Source organism: Chaetodon auriga, chromosome 24 (genome assembly GCF_051107435.1).
Source record: "Chaetodon auriga isolate fChaAug3 chromosome 24, fChaAug3.hap1, whole genome shotgun sequence".
Lineage (NCBI taxonomy): Eukaryota > Metazoa > Chordata > Actinopteri > Chaetodontiformes > Chaetodontidae > Chaetodon > Chaetodon auriga.
The window spans coordinates 1594122-1617722 of NC_135097.1; the positions used below are offsets into that span (position 1 = coordinate 1594122).

General features: G+C 43.0%; 1 protein-coding gene across 1 annotated transcript; it reads left to right on the forward strand.

The window, feature by feature from the left end:
- Positions 1 to 10717: 10717 nt before the first annotated feature.
- LOC143317427 (alpha-tectorin-like) lies at positions 10718 to 20058 on the forward strand. Its single transcript, XM_076725581.1, has 14 exons — positions 10718 to 10768; positions 14735 to 14831; positions 14981 to 15113; positions 15972 to 16212; positions 16436 to 16592; positions 16770 to 16818; positions 17132 to 17236; positions 17435 to 17637; positions 17997 to 18128; positions 18520 to 18707; positions 18988 to 19139; positions 19218 to 19454; positions 19594 to 19750; positions 20023 to 20058. The coding sequence occupies exons 1-14, from the start codon at positions 10718 to 10720 to the stop codon at positions 20056 to 20058; spliced, it is 1938 nt and encodes a 645-aa protein (XP_076581696.1).
- Positions 20059 to 23601: the final 3543 nt, after the last annotated feature.

The window sequence follows — 23601 nt, forward strand, 5'->3', positions numbered from 1 at the left end:
AGTTCAAATATTCCCAGATTTAGAAATCAGAATGGAGCCTTTAACTGTGTGTATTTAGATTTACTTTACATGAGATTTCTAGATATTTTCTCTTATTACAATAACAAATGTAAAGGCTGGATGAAGGAGCACTTTCTTCTCATTATTCAACATGTAAACAATCAAACTGAAGGATACAGAGGGTGAGATGTTGCCATCATCCATCAGCAACAGTCCAGCATGAATGGATCAGTGTTGGTCTTCTGAAGTCTGCACTTCATCTCTCTGTCTTTAACTTCCAGGATTGCAGTGGAAGTCGTCGGAGACGCAGATCTGCTGGGTCCAAATATTTGGACGAAGCCCCGGCCTTGATCACCATGACCTGGACTAATTAGGTAAGACACGACTCTGCTGCTGACTGCTGACATCAGAGCAATATGCACTGATCTATAAATGCATATGAGTGATTCTTTCAGTGTGTGTTGAGTACAGCTGCTTTAGACTGTGAAAGTGTGTCAAAAGTTTCTCCATCAGCTGATTAAACCCTGCAGCCACCTGAAGGTAGCAGGACACACATGATGAATAATCTGCAGCCACAGTGCTGTGCCAGTACTTCAGTGCCAAAGCCCGTATAGGTCGTCTGTGCACTTGGCTGAAATGAAAGTGTGTTTAGCTTCATTCCCTGAAATCAATACCAGCCTGCTACAGAACAACCACAAACACTTTAACACACATCAGACTGGTTGGTTGTACCTCAGTATCCTGCCTGTTAGTGTGGGAGACATGGGATTACTGGAGCTCATTAGTGAATGGAAGAAGAAGGAAGAACCATGACATGAGTGATGTTTGATGACCTGATGCTGAAAGTAAAAAGTGAGTGTGACGGGAGGACAGGGAGGTTTTCCTGCTCAGCTTTCAGACTCATCACAAACAACAGAATGAAGACAGTTGAAGAGTCACACCTGTTGGTTTCAGTCAGGATGCAGGTTTGCAGAAAAGACATCACTCACAGTTTGGTCTGCTTGTCTTCTCAGCTTGTCTCCACGGTGACTCGGACTGACTGACAGGCTGTCGACCTTCATAATGATTCCTGAACGTTACTTCGTCCTAATCCAGAGCCTGATTGTGTGAAAGGATTAGCTCACTTGTCGCTGCTGTGAGGCCATGCTAGCTCACACAATGATAAGGAGACACTGCTGATTGGATCCTTTAAAAGTGAATCTTCCATCAGAGCAGAGCATGTTAGCGTGACTCTTTTCTCCATAACAAACCTGAGCTAATCTTTGATGGAGCGTCTCTGAGCAGAATGTGTCGCTGTGCCTTCCTCACTGGTTCACACACTGTAGACACAGCATCTTTTTATCTACTGAAACATGAAATCTATAAAAACATAATCACAAACTATATGGTGAAGGAAAGTGTGTGTAGGTTTGGGGTTAACAACATCTGTATCATCACGTTATTCATTCTATAGTAAATCAATGCTTCTATCAATAACAATAATCAGATGATGTTTGGAAATACTAATGATTCTTAATGATTAAGTGTTGTCTGCATATCCGAGTGTGTGAGAGGAACAAAAGGAGTGTTTTGGATCAGTTCTCTTGAAGACACTTCTTGGAAAAGAGGCATTCACGTGGACACCACAGTATAAGTTTAAAATCCTAATAAATCCTTATCATATTTACCTTTTCATGCTTTTCTGGAGACAGCAGTTTCTGTCAGCTTGTGCCTGTAACATGATATCAGTTCATCACATCAGCTCACTTTGATCCGTGGTTGAGAAGAGAAGCTTTGACACTACAAGGTTTAGAAGTGATCTCTGAGGAGAACAGTGAATTCAGTGCAAACGCAGCATCAACACATTGATGATTTACAGATTCCAGGTCAGTCAGAACTGATCTGTGCAGCCTCACTGTACCAACAATGTCAACACAAGACTGGATCCTGCTGTCATTCTCAAAGACATTCACAGGTTTTCTAATACGAGCTGCAACTCAGGACACCGACTAAAACGAAATCTGAAATGTTTTCAATAATGACCAAACTTTAGTGACATTATTATCACTTGTAAACGTTGCTGGAAAAACTTTACTTTGAATCATAAACACTAAATGGCTTCTTTTATAACTCAACATGATGTGATTTAACTAACCAACAAGATAATATCCAGAACTGTGGCCTTCATGATGCTGAGATACGAGTTGTGCTGTTTCATTTTTATTATATTACTATTGTTAGCAACCAAAAAAATAAATAAAATGAGTATGTGGGAAAATCAAAACTATGTGTTGGGTTCATTCTTCTGAAAATTTCGGCCTCTTCTTGGTGAAATTGTCACAGCCTCTCACGTTGACTTATCATAACTTACTATGAATCTGTTGTTGTTTAAATTCATGTTGAAGATGTCGCTGAAACTATTACATTAACAGAAACATGAATTTAAACTGGAATGTGCATTTCCTGAAGAACGTGTGCGATTCCTTCATTTTTAAAGCGTTCACTTACTTCAAGGTGGACTGTTGCACATACCCACCAAATTCTGTGCTGACAGCTCTTTGCTACCATGGTCATTTAAAGCTGTGTTTGTAGTGCAGCGCCACCTACAGGTGAACGGCCATGGAATTTTGCAGAGGTGTTGGGTGATTGAAATGCGGTCCAGTCGCCAGAATAAAATGTTGCCACTGTACGTTCCTACAGACCAGGGATTCATTCAATGAGTACGTTTCACATGTATCACAGCATCGTTTCTACAATAGGTATCAAAGGGACTTAGTTCAGGCTACCAGCACATGTAAAAGAGCAAAGATCTGCTCATGCAGTGATAAGATTTTTCAAGATTTTAACGAAAGACAAATGATCCAAAATATATCCCAAATTAGATCCTTCTTGCAACAGACTGATCGATTCACATGCCCTGACCTCCGCTGGATGAGAGGTTTAAAATGTGTGCAAAACACTTTATGTGTGGGGACAGTCCAGCATCTCTCACCACTACATTCATATTATTATTATTATTATTATAGAAAGACAAGAAGCTAATGAACAAAAACACCTGAAAGAGACACAGAGAGAGGAGATTCTGAGGGAACTTCAGTCAGAGAGGCAGAAAGGGAAACCCTGATTTATGAAGAGTTCCTCTATCGTCATGTTTCGGACTCTAACATCTCAGCAACACGTAACATGATCACATTTCAGACGTCCTTTGCAGAAAAGACATTGACGTGAGGGGTCTGACACGGAGGTTGCCCTTTGTGGGGTCTGACTCACCTCAAACATATTAGCATGTAACTATCTGGAATAAATTCTGTACATTTCTATGTCTGAACGGCTTTTTAGCAAACAAAGGGAAACATTTCTCTGCATGCGCAGCCTGTATAACATATGAAACCTAAAAGATTTCCTTGAATGTAATTACAATGCTTTATGTACAGTGGCTTGCAAAAGTATTCATACCCCTTGAACTTTTTCACTTTTTGTCAAGTTACGGCCACAGACATAAATGTCCACTATATTGCCAAAAGTATTGGCTCACCTGCCTTGACTCGCATCTGAACTTAAGTGACATCCCATTCTTAATCCGTAGGGTTTAATATGACGTTGGTCCAGCCTTTGAAGTTATAACAGCTTCAACTCTTCTCAGAAGGCTTTCCCCAAGGTTTAGGAGTGTGTTTCTGGGAGTTTTTGACCATTCTTCTAGAATCGCATTTGTGAGGTCACACACTGATGTTGGACGAGAAGGCCTGGCTCTGAGTCTCCGCTCTAATTCATCCCAAAGCTGTTCTATTGGGTTGAGGTCAGGACTCTGTGCAGGCCAGTCAAGTTCATCCACACCACGGTGTCTTTATGGACCTTGCTTTGTGCACTGGTGCACAGTCATGTTGGAACAGGAAGGGGCCATCCCCAAACTGTTCCCACAAAGTTGGGAGCATGGAATTGTCCAAAATCTCTTGGTATCCTGAAGCATTCAGAGTTCCTTTCAGGGGAACTAAGGGGCCAAGCCCAGCTCCTGAAAAACAACCCCACACCACAATCCCCCCCTCCACCAAACTTTAGACTTGGCACAATGCAGTCAGACAAGTACCGTTCTCCTGGCATTGGCCAAACCCAAACTCGTCCATCAGATCGCCAGACGGTGAAGCACGATTCGTCACTCCAGAGAACGCGTGTCCACTGCTCTAGAGTCCAGTGGCGGCGTGCTTTACACCACTGCATCCGACGCTTAGCATTGCACTTGGTGATGTATGGCTTGGATGCAGCTGCTCGGCCACGGAAACCCATTCCATGAAGCTCTCTATGCACTGTCCTTGACCTAATCTGCTTTATTATTTATTGATGCTGCTGTAATTTGGAATTTCTCCTCGCAGGACTAATAAAGGAATATTAAATTGAATTGAAATGAATTGAATTGAATTAATCTGAAGGCCACATGAAGTTTGGAGGTCTGTAGTGATTGACTCTGCAGAAAGCTGACAACCTCTGCGCAATATGTGCCTCAGCATCCGCTGACCCCCATCCCATCATTTTACATTGCTTACCACTTTTTGGCTGAGTTGCTGTCGTTCCAAATGGCTTGTGAGTATGGCACAATTGCAATCCTACCAAGACACGGCCGTCCCCCTAAACTTACAGGCCAAACAAGGAGAGCACTGATCAGAGATGCAGCCAAGAGGCCCATGGAGAATCTGGACGAACTGCAGAGATCCAAAGCTCAGTTGGGGGAATCTGTCCACAGGACGATAATTGAGCGTGCACTGCAAAAGTCTGGCCTTTTAGGAAGAGTGGCAAGAAGAAAGCCATTGTTAAAAGAAAACCACAAGAAGTCCCATTTGCAGTTTGCCAGAAGCCATGTGGGGGACACAGCAAACATGAGGAAGAAGGTGCTCTGGTCAGATGAGACCAAAATTGAACTTTTCGGCTTAAATGCAAAACACTATGTGTGGGGGATAACTAACACTGCACATCACTCACTGTAAACCCAGATTTTGATTCAACTCACAGAGATTGAGTTCATATTACTTAAATGTGTCTAATTTATTGACATTACTTTTTAATTCTGATTCAAATAAACTGAGTTTGTATTACTTAGTCATGTGTCTTTTCTTTACGTGAATTATGAAGTCTGAGTAAACTGTACTTTTTAATAGCCTATTTTATTGTAATCATGTGATTGAGCTCAGACACCTCAATAGCATCAAGTTTTGTGTGATAGCAACGTGTTGACGTCACCACCCGCCAAAAATCTAGTTTATACCTGTTTGGACAGAGTAGTGGCATTGGTGAACTCTGACCTTTTTGAGACACAGAAGAGACGGGACAGAACAAGACACAGAATTCAGCTGTATTGAAATTTTCGACAAGTGAAGTTCTAGCAAGCAAGTTGTTGGACTCACGTTTGAAGCCACCGGTGAACGACCTGAGTTCAGCCACAGAACGGTACGTTGGAACCTGTTAACGTTACTGGTTGCATGCTGTTGCAGTCCCGACTGCTAGCTTAGTTTGTTACAGTATTAGCAAGGTTGCTAACCAGGTAGCTAACTTGTATGTTGCTCCCAGACAGGTAATGCAAGCTGAGCTGAGCCAGACCAGATACCCAGCTCCACCATGGACCACGGACCAGCAAACGTCCCGGTAATTTGGTGCAGCTGAATTGCTATGGCGGAGTCTATTGTGTGACACAGTGTGAGCATGTGGAGTCTGCCCGGTCATAACAATTGTGCTTCGGTCTGACGTGTCTGGCGACCGTCCGCTTTTGGTTGAAAAAAACAAAACAAGACAAAACAAAACACCGAGCGGACATCCACTGCGCAAAGCTCAAGTTTTATGACCGGACTCCGCATACACTCAGCTGGAAGTCTTCGCATCGCCGTGCTTCAAACATGACACCGAGCAGACATGTCCGCTTGACTATGACACGTCTTTCTGTGCTGCTTCCAGACAGCTGAAGTTGAGTGGAGACGGTGAAGCAAATTGGATCAATGTAATGTTGCGGTGTGTACGTATTTTACATGACTGTATTGATTGAAAGACATTTAGAGTTTCAGGAACTAAAAAAGTTTCTTTCTTTTGTTTTTTTTTTTTTTAAATATGTTCAATCAAAATTTGGATCAATGTAATGTTGCAGTGTATGTATTTTACACAGCTCTATTGATTGAAAGACATATTTTGAGTTTCAGGAACTAAACAAGTTAAGTTTGGTCAGTTAGAATATACAATTTAGTTGAATTGGTAATGGAGTAATGCTTACTAAACAAGCTGAGTTAAATAAATGGGTGGGGAACAATTGTTTAAACTAAGTATCTTCAGTTACTGTAACTCGGTTATTAGTATATTCAACTTAAATGTTCTATTCCATTCCATTAGGAGCTTCAAGTGCATTGAACGTAGTCCACTTCACTTACTCAACTAATGCTTCATTATTTAAAAAAATTAAGGCAAGTAGAGTCTACTTATCCAGGTTTACAGTGCTCTGAACACACCATCCCCACTGTCAAACATGGTGGTGACAGCATCATGTTCTGGGGGTGTTTCTCTTCCGCAGGGACAGGGAAGATGGTCAGAGTTGATGAGAAGATGGATGGAGCCAAATACAGGGCAATCTTGGAAGAAATCCTGTTCGAGTCTGCAAAAGACTTGAGACTGGGGCAGAGGTTGACCTTCCAGCAGGACAATGACCCTGAACATAAAGCCAGAGCTACAATGGAATGGTTCAAAACATATTCATGTGTTAGAATGGCCCAGCCAAAGTCCAGACTGCCTTTATCCTTTTGGGGATTTCAGTAACATTGATTAAAAGACAACACAAATATCTGAAGACAGAAAGAGGCTGATACAGCAAACCTTTGTAAACATAATTGATTCTTCCATGACTGGTTGAAATAACCATGAAGGTGTTATGCAGATTCAAGAAAATAGAGTATATTCAACATGAATGTCTGAACTTCATGAAGGTAATTGTTGTTTGGTCCATGACTGGGACAGAGGTCCTCTGAATGCCTTATGTGTTGTGAAGCAGAGGCAACACTCCTTTAGGCAACATTATCAGGAAACACAGCTGTATTTATCAATGAAGCCAGATGAAACAGATCAGTTAACTAACTGCTCAGCATATCTTCAGGACATGAAGACCTGGATGACCTCCAACTTTTTGTTACTCAAGACAGACAATACTGAAGTAATAGTACTTGACCCTGAACAGCTTAGAAACACATCATCTGATGATAAAGCAACTGTAGATGGAAATGCACTGGCCTCTGGCACCACTGTAAGGAATTATCTTTCTTTTATCTGTGATCAGGATATGTCCTTTAACTCTCAGGTAAAATCAATTTCAAGGACTGCCTTTGTCAGCTCATATTGTAAAAATCAGGTGCATCTTGTCTCAAAATGATGCAGAACAACTAGAGTCATGTCACTCTTTTGACCGATGCCCAGGATGCCCGACTATGTCGACAGAGCCAAGCATCAGGATGCTGAATGTCATTAACAACAACATTAACAATAAAATTACACATAGTACCTTTAATGTTGCACTCCATATTTTACACACGCTGCCTGTGTGAATGCTGAAGGTGGTTGAAAACTATTCAGTTAACTGTTAAGGAGGTGAACCCAAGTGCAGACACACCCACAGACAGGTATGAAATTTCAGGCTTTGTAATATTTGTGAAAGCAGTTGGATTGGCTGATGTTATTATTGACTTATATATGAGAAGGCTTTTTTGACAGACAATGATTGTCCATTGGAGGGCAGCGTTGAGCTGAATGTTACCACACTTGAGGCAAAAGTCATTTATGGCTGGGTGTGCAACACTTCCCGGCAACGTCTGCTTATGGTTCCTGATGGTGCTGCCAGCGGCTGCTGCTCTGCACCATGTGCAGCTCTCCAGGCTTGACACAGGTGTGTACGCACCACATAGGACCCCAGGGACAGCCACAGCACACCCGCAGACTGTACACAGGAGAGGATGAACAGAAAACTGGTAGAGTCAAGTGTGTGTGCTAATTAAATGGCTGCACATTGGAGCCACACCCAGACACACCTGTATCCCATCAGCCCATACCCATGCAATCACCTCATGTGATAGACACACCCACACAACACACACACACACACACACACACACACACACACCTACATACGCTCACCCAATAATGCCACTACAATATGCAAATATTATATAATAATAATTCAGTTAACTGGCCTGTATTGACTGTTCTTGTCATCCTGATGTGTTTTTTTTTATTTTTTATTTTAATCAGTGTTTTGTCTTTGTGTCTAAATTAAAAAAAGAAAAAGTTGATGCCTCACCCACATACATGACCTATTTAAGCTTACTGCTGTGAGAACAGTCGAACCTGGAGGAGAAACTCCACGTCAGCAGATGCATAGGAACATTTCAATGTACTTCTTGTGCAGTTACATTCCACTAAAAGTATCTGCTGGCTTTCATCCAGCCTTCAGGAGATGACTTCAAACACTGTAGGGCTGGGACAGGATCAGCACATGAGGTCGAGGAGTTTGACTCAGCGACAGTCTTGCAGAGCTCAATTAATGAAATACAGGTGAATTTGTCGATGGTTACGTCTGTTTTATAGACGTGTGAAGAACAATACAAGTTCTTCACAGCTTGATGCAGGAACTGTGGATGTGTGGGGGCGGTGCTGAGCAGCTGTCAGTAGTGGACAACAATATTCTAAAGTTCTCAGCGTTCTCTGGAATAAAGTAATCCTTTCTTACCAGACGTACTGCTTTGTTACAGACGGTCATGGCTTCTTTGTATATTTTACTCTGAACTGTGAGCCCAGTTCTCCTCCGTTGTCTTTCAGCTGCTCGACAGATTCTTCCTCTCATTAACGCTGTCGTTGTTTGACCATGGGGACATCCTGTCAGTGGACCTCTTTCTCATCCTCACTGTTGAAATGTTCAAGCATGTCCTTTAAAGAGCAGTCATAGCTTAGCATAACTATTCTTCAGCCTAGTCATCGAGGAATCTGCCTTGAACCAAAACATCCCTTTCAGTCTGTCTTAAGATTACGTTGCTATCAGAAAACCAACAGTGATGGTCAGAAAAAGGTCATTCTAACACTGAAACGCTGTGGAAGTTTAACCCTGTTGTTATTACCAAGTCCAGAATGTTCCCATGCTGATGAGCGGCTTCAGTCACACGTTGTGTAAGTTTCAAGCTGTCCAGTAAATTCTCGAGCTCCGTAGCTTTGGAGACATTCTTTTTGTTGATATCAATGTTCAGGTCTTCACTCAGGATTAATCTGTCATATCTGGTGATATCAAATTCGATCAGCGCTGAGAATTCCTGACAATGCACTGATAATTCTGCTTTGAGACAAACAGATACTCAAATGATGAAGGTCAATGTCATTACACACAAACTGTGTAGAAAACACGACTGCAACGTCTCCTCCTCTCTCACTGATAAAAGTTATCATTTGGAGAACAAGCCTCTGTCAGTGTAGCTGCACCAGTCGTGCTGTTTGGTCACGTCTCAACTCAAAATACTACATGCAAATTCTCTTTCACTCATGAGATCATTAACCAAGAAGGATTTGTTAGCCAATGATCTGAAATTAAAAAGAGCAAATATCAGCTGTAGGGATTCAGTGACAAGAGGAGACTGACTGTTCTGTGACTGCTGCGATGTGTTTGACCATGGCACCGGCTGTTTAAGATCACTGGCATGTTGAAGGAAGCTGCATGGTGTCTGTCTCATTTCTGACACCTGAGCGATAATGACTTTGTTTATTGTTGTTTAGTAGTTCTCCAATTTGACTGAGCTCCAGTGTGGTAGCTTTAACTAACTCTTTGATTGGTGATTGTGGTGGATGTGGGAGGAGGGATGTTAGACTCCTGGAGAATGTCATGAAGAAGGGGACGAGGGGTGTTGGATCCATGACTGGGACAGAGGTCCTCTGAATGCCTTATGTGTTGTGAAGCAGAGGCAACACTCCTTCAGGCAACATTATCAGGAAACACAGCTGTATTTATCAATGAAGCCAGATGAAACAGATCAGTTAACTAACTGCTAAGCGTATCTTCAGGACATGAAGACCTGGATGACCTCCAACTTTTTGTTACTCAAGACAGACAATACTGAAGTAATAGTACTTGACCCTGAACACCTTAGAAACACATCATCTGATGATAAAGCAACTGTAGATGGAAATGCACTGGCCTCTGGCACCACTGTAAGGAATTATCTTTCTGATCTGTGATCAGGATATGTCCTTGAACTCTCAGGTAAAATCAATTTCAAGGACTGCCTTTGTCAGCTCATATTGTAAAAATCAGGTGCATCTTGTCTCAAAATGATGCAGAACAACTAGAGTCATGTCACTCTTTTGACCGATGCCCAGGATGCCCGACTATGTCGACAGAGCCAAGCATCAGGATGCTGAATGTCATTAACAACAACATTAACAATAAAATTACACATAGTACCTTTAATGTTGCACTCCATATTTTACACACGCTGCCTGTGTGAATGCTGAAGGTGGTTGAAAACTATTCAGTTAATTGTTAAGGAGGTGAACCCAAGTGCAGACACACCCACAGACAGGTTTGAGGTTTCAGATTTTTCAGTTGCAAAGGAATGGGTGGTGGAGCCAAGCAGGTCCAGAACACAGTCCAGGCAGAGCGGACTGACTGGTAGCAGAGTCTACCATCTGGCAGCACGGATGTGGCAGAGCTGAGTGTTTGTAGGAGTCTTGATTACAGGATAGGATGCAGCTGGAGAGGCTCTACTCTAGCTCCAGCTCACCTGTCTCCACTCAGGTAATCACACACCACCCAGAGAGAGAGGGAGAGGCTCGAGGGAGACAGGAGGTCACTGCAGATCAGATGATGTTCGAAGACCAGATGGAACATTTGTTGATATGATACGAATGAAAGTTTTGCCCCCATTCTAAGTCCCAAGTCAGAGTCACCCAAATACTTTGTCACACTCACATGTTGTGATTTTGACTGACAGGCAAACGAGCACTGTAGGCCGTCATAAAGGAAGGCAGGAATGCTACACGAGCAAGCTGAGATGGACGAAACAAAGCAGACGACGATTTGGGACAAATCGCAGACAAACTGCTCCTGATGCAGGACCCTGCTTGACCACGTGTGTGTGAAACAAATGGTTTTTGGTTTCTGCTTCTTGAAATGTTGCTGTTAAACAGAGTTTCAGTGACAGGACCTCATCCAAAATGGGGCCGGCCTTCCAAAAAACTGGTGCATGTTTGCTTAACTTGCTTCATTTTGTGGCCTCGTCACAGGGAAACTCGGATGCTGTGAAGACCTGAGTACGACCAAAAACACAACACAGCAGCGGAGTCATCAGACTTGTTGTGGTTGAAGAGTAAGACAGCTGATTTTTACAAAGTCACCAACAGTCAGTCTTTGTTGGTCATTTTTCAGTCTAAAGGGTAGAACCCAAAATACTTCCACTCGCTGCTTCTCCAGTGTCACGATTAGCCAATCAGTGAAGCTTTCTGACCCTCTCTTTTTTATTGATTGGTTGACGGGTCAATAGGGCAGGTACAGGTCAAGCAAAAAGTGAAATTTTAGGTTCTTAAAATGAACCAAATGTGAAAAACCTTCAAATTCAATTTCATTTTGTTTTTAACACAAGTTTGAATTTTAATTAAAAAGTGACAGCTCTATCCCAGTTTGTCCTGCACTCCTGTGCTTTTGTTTTGCTGCATCCATGAAACAATGAACAAACCTTCAAACAAACCTCTGAATGCATTTTTCTATAATGAACACCTACAAAGCACAAACTGCACTCACACGTCACCCCTGCACGAAACGACTCATCTCAGCTCAACTCTGATTACACAACCTATCAATGTATTTTGAGATGACATCTATTGTGACGTTGGTATGTACTGTAATTAACAAGTTGTTTTTGTCATACATGTGTTCCTTAAAGCACAACCACACCTTCAGCCAGGAACATTGTGTTCATTGTGACCGAGGTATCAGTCTGTGGTTAGTGTAGTTCACCATCTCACACAACCACTGAGTGTTTGAGTATAAAGAGGAAAACTCCCATCTGATATGCTGACAGTGTTGCCAGATTGGGCCGTTTTCCACCCACTTGGGCAGTTTTGGGTTGGGTTGGGTTGCGTTGCGCAGACGGACAGGATTTCAGAAAAAGAAAACAGTGGCAGAAACCCTGAGTTGAGGTACCAGATTCAGTAGGAATAATTGAATCAGTGCATCCCAAAGAAGTGTATCTAGAACCGATCCATAGAGGTTTATGTGGATGTGCAGACCCCCAGCTTTGTCTGAAGCTTTTTCACGCACACCTGAGAAGAGGCCACCATCAGTGTCCATGGACGAGTTGATCTAAATCATTTGTGGACATGATTTCCATTAATTCCAGCTGCGTTGTTGAGGTGCTAAGAATCTGACTGTGACTCTCTGACGATGACTAATTCATATTTCGATAACACTTTGTATCAAGTCCATGACTACATTGAGATTTCCCTTCATCTTCTTCACTGTGTTTCATCTTTACTAGCTTCCTATTGGGCTGTGTGAAAAGGTGCAGACGGCAAGTTCGAGGAAGGATCAGCACAGGTGTCACTCCACCCCCGCCACACCTGCTCTGCCCTCCTGGGTGTTAACAGCTGTGAGGATGCACATAAAAAGAGAGGGAGCGAGAGAGAGAGCAGCATCTTCGACGGAGAGAGACGAATCAGAATCATCAGAGACCTTCATCTTCCTCATCCACCATCAAACCTCCAGAGGGTAAGACAACCTGCACACTGCTCGTCTGTCTCTTCTTCTCTATTGTTGAACTGTGGGAACCTGCTCAAACCTTTCCACAGTTTTCTGACATTTTATAAACCAAACAATTAATGATCAGATGTGATGTCTTTGTTCTGCTGCAAAAGCTGAGCAGCCGTTCAAAATCATGTCTTTCATAGCGACTGAATATTAAAGCATTCAGACCAATCACAGACACACAGGGTTTGTCCGGTCATGGAAAAACCTGGAGAAGTCATGGAAGTGTCATGGAAATCCACATTTGTACAGCATGAATCCTGTTCAAGATGTCCATCTGTGTGTCTTCCAGCTCTCTGCCAGCTGATTGGCCTCCTCCATCATGCTCCACCTCCTGCTCTTCCTGTCTGCTCTCATTGGGCTGCTGCCTGGTAAGCACACACACTCGTGTTGAAACTCCACCCACAAGACGAGTTGAGGGAGTTCAGTAGAAGCAACATGAACGAAGAGCAAACGATCTCAGAGCGAAGAGCAGAATGACTTTAAGTCCATCAGTAACTTTAAGAGCTGATAATCTGCCAGATGTGCAGAAACGTTGCTGACATCTGTTTGTTTCTAAGAAGAAGCAGTAACTGATGATGAGACACGAAGAGATTTGACTGATAAACAAACTCTGTTTTATTTTCCTTCATGAAGTCGACATTTGAATCCTTCTCTGCTGTCCAACCAGCTCACAGACAGTTCTGACCTCTCATGTGTCTCCATCGTCTTCAGGTGCTGAGCAATATACTGGTTCTGCAACCATTGACATCAGCTATTGTCCCATCACATATTATGGGGTGCAGTACACATCAATGAATGTAAGTAGGATGGAGCCTGATGCTTGAGAATATCTCTCTTTGTTCCATCCAGTGTGTCATTAATGTCCAGTGCAGTGACACTGAATGTCTGAACATGAACTGATGGAGCATCTGAAGCAGAGTGAGAGCTCTGACTGAAACCTCCACAACTCTCTGAGTCAGAGTGACGTTGGCTCTTTGTAGAAAAGGTATTTTGTTGATTCACTTGTTGTGTCTCTCTGATGTCAACAGGTGACTGCCACGAATGAGTCCGTCACAGCCTGTTTCGACAGCGATGGACTAGATTGTATTGTGGGACCTGCATTCAAAGATGACACTTTTGAAGCAGGCAACGCGACTCAGAATGAAACAGAACACCATCAGAATTTGCCAACTATTAACACCACGCTAGAATGCTCTGTGACGATTATAGGATATAAATCGTCAGATCCTGTGAGTGTTGCTCAGTGTCACGACTCGATAAATTGTAAGAAATTGTCTCGAAAAGCTCTTGGAGTAAATTTCCGAACAGTGACAGAAACTCTTCTGTTGACTCTTTACAGATTTATGTGATAATAAGTAGCTTTGGCAGCCAAACAGCTGTGAAGTTAGAAACCTACTATCCTGGTTCATTTGTGAGTATTATATCCATGTATATGTGTGTGTGTGTGTGTGTGTGTGTGTGTGTGTGTGTGTGTGACTAGGTATTTATTACATTGTGGGGACAAAAATCTGTTTGCACAGTCACATTGTGGGGACTCACCTGCATTATGGGGACAACATACAGGTCCTCTAAATTAAGTCTAAGTTTTATTTATTTTAAAATGTCTGATACAGAATCATTTCAAGATGCTATAATCACATCCAAACTCCACACAGCGTCCATGCAACCATGTGAACGCAGCATCCCCAGTTTGAGTCCAGACCAGGACCTTTGTCTCAGATCAACCACATCTCATTTCTACTGTCAGTTATTCACATGAAGACAAACATGGAGCCAAAAATACTTGAAGAAATCTGTTCAGTTACTTTTTACTGTGCAGTTGAACAAAGATAAGACAACACGTCATGTTTAGTTTGACAAGTGGACAAGACAGTGTCATTGTTTAGTCTGTTTTAATCATGTATGAATTCATCATCTCTGCTCTGTGATCGTAACATTGGTTTGTTTGTTGTGGTCTAGGACTTTGACTTTAAGGTCAATGGTAGCTCAGTCAACACAACGACTTTGACTAACGCGGCTCCTGCCTACGAAGACGTCAGCGGATGCAGACAGTCAGGTTGGGAAATCCACTGGATCCATAAATCTGTTTTGGCACCCTTAAAAACTAAACTCTTACATTAATTTGTTGCTGTCTTTTGTTTTTGCTGACAGTCTGTAAACTGAAAAGTGAACGATGACATTTTAACCTGATTCTTCACTTTGCAGGTGTTGTGTATTCTTATAATGACGAGATCAGTTCTGATCCAGACACCTGCTCCACTGAACACTGTGATGATTACGCAACCATCCAGCAGAATGATTTATGTCACTCCCTGGAACGTTGTCTTGGCAACAACAGGTATTTATGTGAGCTTCATGTTTTCAAGAAAGAGCTGTGATGATACAGGAACTTGATGAGGACTTTTTTAAAAACATTATTTATTCGGGGCCTTACGCTGTCTGTTCAGATTTGACAGCAGGAAGCTTTTAATGTGAAGCAGCAGCAGAAGGAAATGTTGGGTTTTCATCAGCAGTAACTCAATTCAGCTCAAATGCAGCTCTGATAGGAGCAAAGAGATAAACAATGAGGCTGATACCTGTGAGAGAAAAGTGAGAGCAGAAACATCTATGTGTTGTGTTTCAGACATATCCACTGAATTATGCTAACCATCTAGCCTCGGTCCATCCCATCTCGTAATACCACTTTGTGCCTCAAGAGGAATTAGTCTGATAGTAAAGCTCAGGCCTCGAAAACTCAGTCATCACTGCACTTTGCCACCAAAGGCAGACTATTCTGAGGCCATGGCAAAACACTGCCTGACCTCCAGCCAGTTTAAAAGCAGCTGGCACTTGATCTGCATCAGGACTTGAGGTTTGATCACAGCACAGTTTTCATTAACTGTGATGTTGATACTGAAATCAAATGGTAGTGCAGTGTGATACTGGAGAAAGTTCCATAACAACAGGAAGACATTTCCCTGGAATACTGGTCCAAGGAATCAGTCAAAGTCACTGCTGTTGGCTGACATGTGAGCCAGGCCTGTGAACACATTACAATCAAATATTATGTAGATAAATGCCTCAATTATGGCATGAACATGAACACATGAAGACTTCTCTCCTGCAGTTTGTTGTTTGAGGGCCCCCTGGTGGTCGCGGCCCTCAGCAGCAGCTGCTGATGGTGTTTGTTGTTTCTGTCCTTCTGTGCCTCCATCAGCTGCATTCTTAACCCCATCTGCACTGTGACCGGCCCCGCTGTCATCGACTTTTACGGTGATCTTAACACGGTCCAGGATCGGTGTGCGTACACTCTGCTGTCTGGTTCGACAGTCTCCGGCCTCACTGTGGTGGGGTATTTCCGGGAACGCCGTCGTAGAGATGTGAGCTTTTTGGACAGTGTGACACTGCAACTGGACGGAGAAGAAGATGTTCACCTGGAACAAGGGGGGATAGTTAAGGTAAGCTACCTACAGCCACAGTCAAGTCAGTGTGGACTTTGATCCCAAATCCTCGTCTCATCCTCTGCTGTGTCAGCTCTCATCTTTCTTCTCAGGGACATGAGAAGCACTTATTTTAATACTGGTGAACTCGGTGGTTGTGGCAGTGAAAACAGCCTGTTTGTGTGTGTTTGTGATGATTGAACCTGTGTTTCCTCCACTTTGTCTCTCTGCTGTGATGCAGCTGGGAAACACAATGCAGACCATCAACGGCTCGACTGTGCTGTCAAACGGTGTGGAGGTCTCTGAGGACCAAACTGGAGTCACTGCTGTGAAGACAATCGGCAGCAACACTGTTTCTGTCTTCTTTGATGGCAACACTGCACAGATCTTCCTTGAAGGTACAGAAACTAAAATCCTACCACTCACCACACAGGATACAACGACCAATTGTGGTGTCCAGCACTCGTTTGGGGCATGAGGAATGTGAACTAAGCTGTATTTTGGCGAGTTGCCATATTCATCCAATTTGAACGATGACACTGATCTGACCCATATTCTTTCTTGCACTTGTCCAGGACCTGGTGGACAAGGTCCACAAGTTGATGGTTTGTGTGCTGACTCCATGTCTGTGAGTGATCAGAGGAACAGTACCGCCGAGTAAGACGTTGATCAGTGTTTGAATGGACGTTGTACTTTGTTTTTGAAATTCAGCCCCTAACACACCTTAACTTGTCTGGAATGTCAGTTTTTATGTTTTGTTTGATTCTGTTTATCTCACAACAATGACCATTTCCACAACTTGAATTTTAAATTATCTGGACATTTCTTAAAAAAGATGAACAGTTCCTTTGACTTGTGGACTGAAGCAAAGATACAAAGCTCATACGAATCTATAACACTCAGAAAGTGTGTTTGTGTGCATCTGAACAAGTGAGAGCAGGGTATCAGTCCTGACTTTGTGTTGTGTGTCGCCCCCTAGCTGTGAGGTGCTGTACAATGACACTGCTGACAGTTCGATCAACTGCACCACGATGACTGAACAGTAAGCAGATGAAACAAACTCTCTGTATTATACTTTCATGTGTGCTAAATGTCATGTTACATCACATGTTTCATGTCATGTGATGTGAGGAGGGATGGAAGATGAACACACCTGAACTCAGATGATCCACCTGTAACTCAGCACTGATTGGACGTCATCCTTCATCTCTCTTTCTGTCTCTTCACATCTGTGGAACAGCTGTAATCTCCTGAATGACCCGGTCTTCACCAGCTGTCACAACCACATCGATCCAACCTCCTACATAGACGCCTGCATCGACACTTTGTGCAAATACCCTGCTGTGGACGGTCTCGACTGTCAGTTCCTGGATGCCTACGCCAGACACTGCAGCCTGCGCATCAACGACACAGTGGACAGCTGGAGGTCAAAGGCCGGCTGCTGTAAGACTTCTCTCACTTCACATCAATTCATCAACGCAGGAACAACATAAACATTAACAATTAAATACGATTGAATTCTGTCTGAATTTAGATTTTAATAGAAGAAAAATTGTTTTGTCTCACTTAAACTTGTAGTTTTAAAGTGTTTTTTTTCAGCGTTCTTGCAGTCCTTTTGTGTTTGTGACAGAATTAGTGTAAAAACCGGTCAGTGTCTCTGTGGAACAATGCTGGAGACGACAGCGACCCCAGTGAACTCCACAATATTCTTTAAAGAACACAGTCTTATTTAGTGCAGTTTTATGACTGTTTTTTTTTTCAGTGTTATTCTTTACATGTGTCTCTCTCTGTCTCTCTTTCAGCCTCCCCTCAGCCCTTCTGTCAGGGAAGGATCTGCAGTGATCATGAGTTCTGTGCAGAGACGTTCAGCGGTGAATTCGGCTGCTTCTGTCGGGCCATTTTTGCCTTCCCGTACAAATCCAATGACACTTTGGGTACGACAGCTGCGACACGACACCATGACTGACTGGTGCAGAGTCCTGATCCTCAGAGGATGGAGGGTTTTCTCACAGGGAGACTTGATTCACACAGCTGAGCTGTTGTGGAGCTGATGATAACTGACCTTCAGCACTCAGTTTGACTGAATGTTTGTTATCAGGAGCACAGATGAGACTTCATTAACTCAGCTCTTCTTTTTCACTCTGATGGTATCAAACCACAAAAAGTGGTAGTTTGGTTCCAAATGAAAGAACCGACAAAGGTCACCAAAGCAGGATTGAATGGTTTGACTTGTTTTTGTCCCTCATGGTGTAAGTGTCTGCCCGGTCTGTCCTCTCTAACATGGTCTTGTATTTGTCTCCCTCGTCTGTCCTGCTGGACGTTCAGGTGACCCGACGGTCTGCGAGGAGAACTCAGCTTCACTTACTCTGGTCGGGTGTCTCCTGGAGGAGAAAGGCATCGACTACACAACCTTACACCTCAATGACCAGAACTGCACAGGTCAGATGGATGAGGTGGACCACATGGTGACCTACAGCTACAACAGCAGCGACCCCTGTGGGACGGAGGTCACGGTGGGTTCTCCATCACGTCTTTACTCTCAACAAGCAGCCAAATGTCTTCCAGCACTCTGCTGAGCTTCTCCTGCTCTCCTCCAGTTTGGGATCTTTCTGTGGGTTGGGCTTCAGCTCTGACCTCCTTGGTTTCTAGTGATGATGGTCATCTATGAAGCTTTTTCTAGCCAGTCAACACCTCACAAATGTCACATTTTAAGGCTGAATGTAAAGAGTTGTGATGAATTTGTGAGGAACTTGTGCCGTAACAACATCTCCATGAATCTCCATCACCCTGCAGTCCAACAACAGCCTTCTGATCTACACGAACACCATCACAGCCCAGGACAGCTCCTCTGACAACATCACTCGCCAGGACCAAGTCGACATCGACTTCTCCTGCTACTATACTCAGCCAGATGTCAACAATATGACCTTCAGAATCAAGGACAGGTGAGTGGAGGCTGTTATCTTTGTGTTGTTAAAAGGTTTGTGAGTATAAGACAGCTGAAGTGTATTTGTTCTCTGCAGCTCTGTGATCCAGAAGATCATATCTGGAACTTGGAATTACACTCTGACCATGAAAGCCTACACTGACAGCCAACTCAGGCAAGCTGTGGACTCCAACACTGAAGTCCAGCTGAACCAGAAGATCTGGATGGTGCTGGAGACTGACGGGCTGGATGACGGTTTGGTCGCCCTGGTGACCGACTCCTGCTGGGCAACCAACCAGGCTGAGACTCTGAGATACAACCTGATCAAAGATGGGTGAGATGAACACAGAGGTGGTTGCTGCTCGCTGCTGTTCCAAATGAATCAGAAGCAGGGACTCGTTAATAAATGTGTTTCTGAGTCCTGAAAACAAAGTGTGCTCTGATGTGATGAGTGTGTTCTCGTTTGTGAGCAGCTGTGCGAATGACCAGACGGTGAATGTGGAGGGAAACGGAGAGGGAACGTTCAGCCACTTCTCCTTCAACATGTTCCAGTTCTCCAGGAGCTCTTCTGACATCTCTCTGCACTGTAATGTCAACCTGTGTGCCAACCTCAACCAGACCTGTGTCCCGGTACGCCCCCCAAACAAACCACACACACACTGATGAAACCGGCAGCTCATCGCTGGAAAACAGGCCCGAACCCGAAGCCCCACAAATCCTTATGAAAAGCAGTTACAGATGTGTCAGACTGCTGCTGAGCTTCCATCACCTTCACCGAAGACTTTCTTTGTTCACTCCTCTGGTCCTGATCTGTTTGACATGAGCTGCATCACTCTTGAACACTGTGCAGCTGAAAATACATTTAGATCAGCCAGAAACATTTGATGGCATTTTGCCTCCAGGTGGCGCTGCGGCAACATGGTTTAGTCCTTGTATGAAGTTCAAATATTCCCAGATTTAGAAATCAGAATGGAGGCCTTTAACTGTGTGTATTTAGATTTACTTTACATGAGATTTCTAGATATTTTCTCTTATTACAATAACAAATGTAAAGGCTGGATGAAGGAGCACTTTCTTCTCATTATTCAACATGTAAACAATCAAACTGAAGGATACAGAAGGTGAGATGTTGCCATCATCCATCAGCAACAGTCCAGCATGAATGGATCAGTGTTGGTCTTCTGAAGTCTGCACTTCATCTCTCTGTCTTTAACTTCCAGGATTGCAGTGGAAGTCGTCGGAGACGCAGATCTGCTGGGTCCAAATATTTGGACGAAGCCCCGGCCTTGATCACCATGACCTGGACTAATTAGGTAAGACTCGACTCTGCTGCTGACTGCTGACATCAGAGCAATATGCACTGATCTATAAATGCATATGAGTGATTCTTTCAGTGTGTGTTGAGTACAGCTGCTTTAGACTGTGAAAGTGTGTCAAAAGTTTCTCCATCAGCTGATTAAACCCTGCAGCCACCTGAAGGTAGCAGGACACACATGATGAATAATCTGCAGCCAGAGTGCTGTGCCAGTACTTCAGTGCCAAAGCCCGTATAGGTCGTCTGTGCACTTGGCTGAAATGAAAGTGTGTTTAGCTTCATTCCCTGAAATCAATACCAGCCTGCTACAGAACAACCACAAACACTTTAACACACATCAGACTGGTCGGTTGTACCTCAGTATCCAGCCTGTTAGTGTGGGAGACATGGGATTACTGGAGCTCATTAGTGAATGGAAGAAGAAGGAAGAACCATGACATGAGTGATGTTTGATGACCTGATGCTGAAAGTAAAAAGTGAGTGTGACGAGAGGACAGGGAGGTTTTCCTGCTCAGCTTTCAGACTCATCACAAACAACAGAATGAAGAGAGTTGAAGAGTCACACCTGTTGGTTTCAGTCAGGATGCAGGTTTGCAGAAAAGACATCACTCACAGTTTGGTCTGCTTGTCTTCTCAGCTTGTCTCCACGGTGACTCGGACTGACTGACAGGCTGTCGACCTTCATAATGATTCCTGAACGTTACTTCGTCCTAATCCAGAGCCTGATTGTGTGAAAGGATTAGCTCACTTGTCGCTGCTGTGAGGCCATGCTAGCTCACACAATGATAAGGAGACACTGCTGATTGGATCCTTTAAAAGTGAATCTTCCATCAGAGCAGAGCATGTTAGCGTGACTCTTTTCTCCATAACAAACCTGAGCTAATCTTTGATGGAGCGTCTCTGAGCAGAATGTGTCGCTGTGCCTTCCTCACTGGTTCACACACTGTAGACACAGCATCTTTTTATCTACTGAAACATGAAATCTATAAAAACATAATCACAAACTATATGGTGAAGGAAAGTGTGTGTAGGTTTGGGGTTAACAACATCTGTATCATCACGTTATTCATTCTATAGTAAATCAATGCTTCTATCAATAACAATAATCAGATGATGTTTGGAAATACTAATGATTCTTAATGATTAAGTGTTGTCTGCATATCCGAGTGTGTGAGAGGAACAAAAGGAGTGTTTTGGAGCAGTTCTCTTGAAGACACTTCTTGGAAAAGAGGCATTCACGTGGACACCACAGTATAAGTTTAAAATCCTAATAAATCCTTATCATATTTACCTTTTCATGCTTTTCTGGAGACAGCAGTTTCTGTCAGCTTGTGCCTGTAACATGATATCAGTTCATCACATCAGCTCACTTTGATCCGTGGTTGAGAAGAGAAGCTTTGACACTACAAGGTTTAGAAGTGATCTCTGAGGAGAACAGTGAATTCAGTGCAAACGCAGCATCAACACATTGATGATTTACAGATTCCAGGTCAGTCAGAACTGATCTGTGCAGCCTCACTGTACCAACAATGTCAACACAAGACTGGATCCTGCTGTCATTCTCAAAGACATTCACAGGTTTTCTAATACAAGCTGCAACTCAGGACACCGACTAAACCGAAATCTGAAATGTTTTCAATAATGACCAAACTTTAGTGACATTATTATCACTTGTAAACGTTTCTGGAAAAACTTTACTTTGAATCATAAACACAAAATGGCTTCTTTTATAACTCAACATGATGTGATTTAACTGACCAACAAGATAATATCCAGAACTGTGGCCTTCATGATGCTGAGATACGAGTTGTGCTGTTTCATTTTTATTATATTACTATTGTTAGCAACCAAAAAAATAAATAAAATGAGTATGTGGGAAAATCAAAACTATGTGTTGGGTTCATTCTTCTGAAAATTTCGGCCTCTTCTTGGTGAAATTGTCACAGCCTCTCACGTTGACTTATCATAACTTACTATGAATCTGTTGTTGTTTAAATTCATGTTGAAGATGTCGCTGAAACTATTACATTAACAGAAACATGAATTTAAACTGGAATGTGCATTTCCTGAAGAACATGTGTGCGATTCCTTCATTTTTAAAGCGTTCACTTACTTCAAGGTGGACTGTTGCACATACCCACCAAATTCTGTGCTGACAGCTCTTTGCTACCATGGTCATTTAAAGCTGTGTTTGTAGTGCAGCGCCACCTACAGGTGAACGGCCATGGAATTTTGCAGAGGTGTTGGGTGATTGAAATGCGGTCCAGTCGCCAGAATAAAATCTTGCCACTGTACGTTCCTACAGACCAGGGATTCATTCAATGAGTACGTTTCACATGTATCACAGCATCGTTTCTACAATAGGTATCAAAGGGACTTAGTTCAGGCTACCAGCACATGTAAAAGAGCAAAGATCTGCTCATGCAGTGATAAGATTTTTCACTGTGTTATTTAACAAAAGACAAATGATCCAAAATATATCCCAAATTAAATCCTTCTTGCAACAGACTGATCGATTCACACGCCCTGATCTGCAGAACTTCAAATCTCTGAGTGATGGTTCCACACGGATTGAACCAATTCCTTTTTCCTGTAAAACCAGATGATGCTGCCTGGTCTGTTGATATTCACAGTTCATTAACTCCTTGTCTTAATTCAACAGAAAACAAACAACCCCCTTCATATTTTAGATGTGCTGTTGTGGCCCACTGGGCAGGGGAGGGCTGACGTATTGTGTATTACAGTGTTTCTCAATTCTGGTCCTCGGGCACCCCTGCCCTGCATGTTTTAGATGTTTCCTGCCCCAACACACCTGATTCAAATGAATGGCTCGTTATCAAGCCACTGCAGAGCTGATTGACGAGCTGATGATTTGAATCAGGTGTGGTGGAGGACGGAATTAGTAAAACACGCAGGGCAGGGGTCCCTGAGGACCAGAATTGAGAAACACTGGTGCATTATATTGAGGTGTTTTCTGTGCCCTAAATCTAAAAACATAGCTCGGTATTAACAGTAAAATATACCTTGAATAAAAAGTACCTTTTGTCGAAATATATCCTCTGAGAGTCTTATGATGCGGTATGATCTTTGTACTGGATAATGTTGCATAAATGCCCATGATCAGCTTTTCTCTTGACGTTCCTTTGGGGCTTTTCATTCCCACACC

Excerpts from the sequence above, each read along its gene's own strand:
- LOC143317427 (XM_076725581.1), top strand. The coding sequence starts at position 10,718 with ATGCAGCTGGAGAGGCTCTACTCTAGCTCCAGCTCACCTGTCTCCACT. Across the intron at positions 16,819-17,131 it reads GGTTTGTGTGCTGACTCCAT|CAGGGTATCAGTCCTGACTT; the intron begins GTCTGTGAGTGA and ends AACAAGTGAGAG. Across the intron at positions 18,708-18,987 it reads CCTGTGGGACGGAGGTCACG|TCCAACAACAGCCTTCTGAT; the intron begins GTGGGTTCTCCA and ends ATCACCCTGCAG.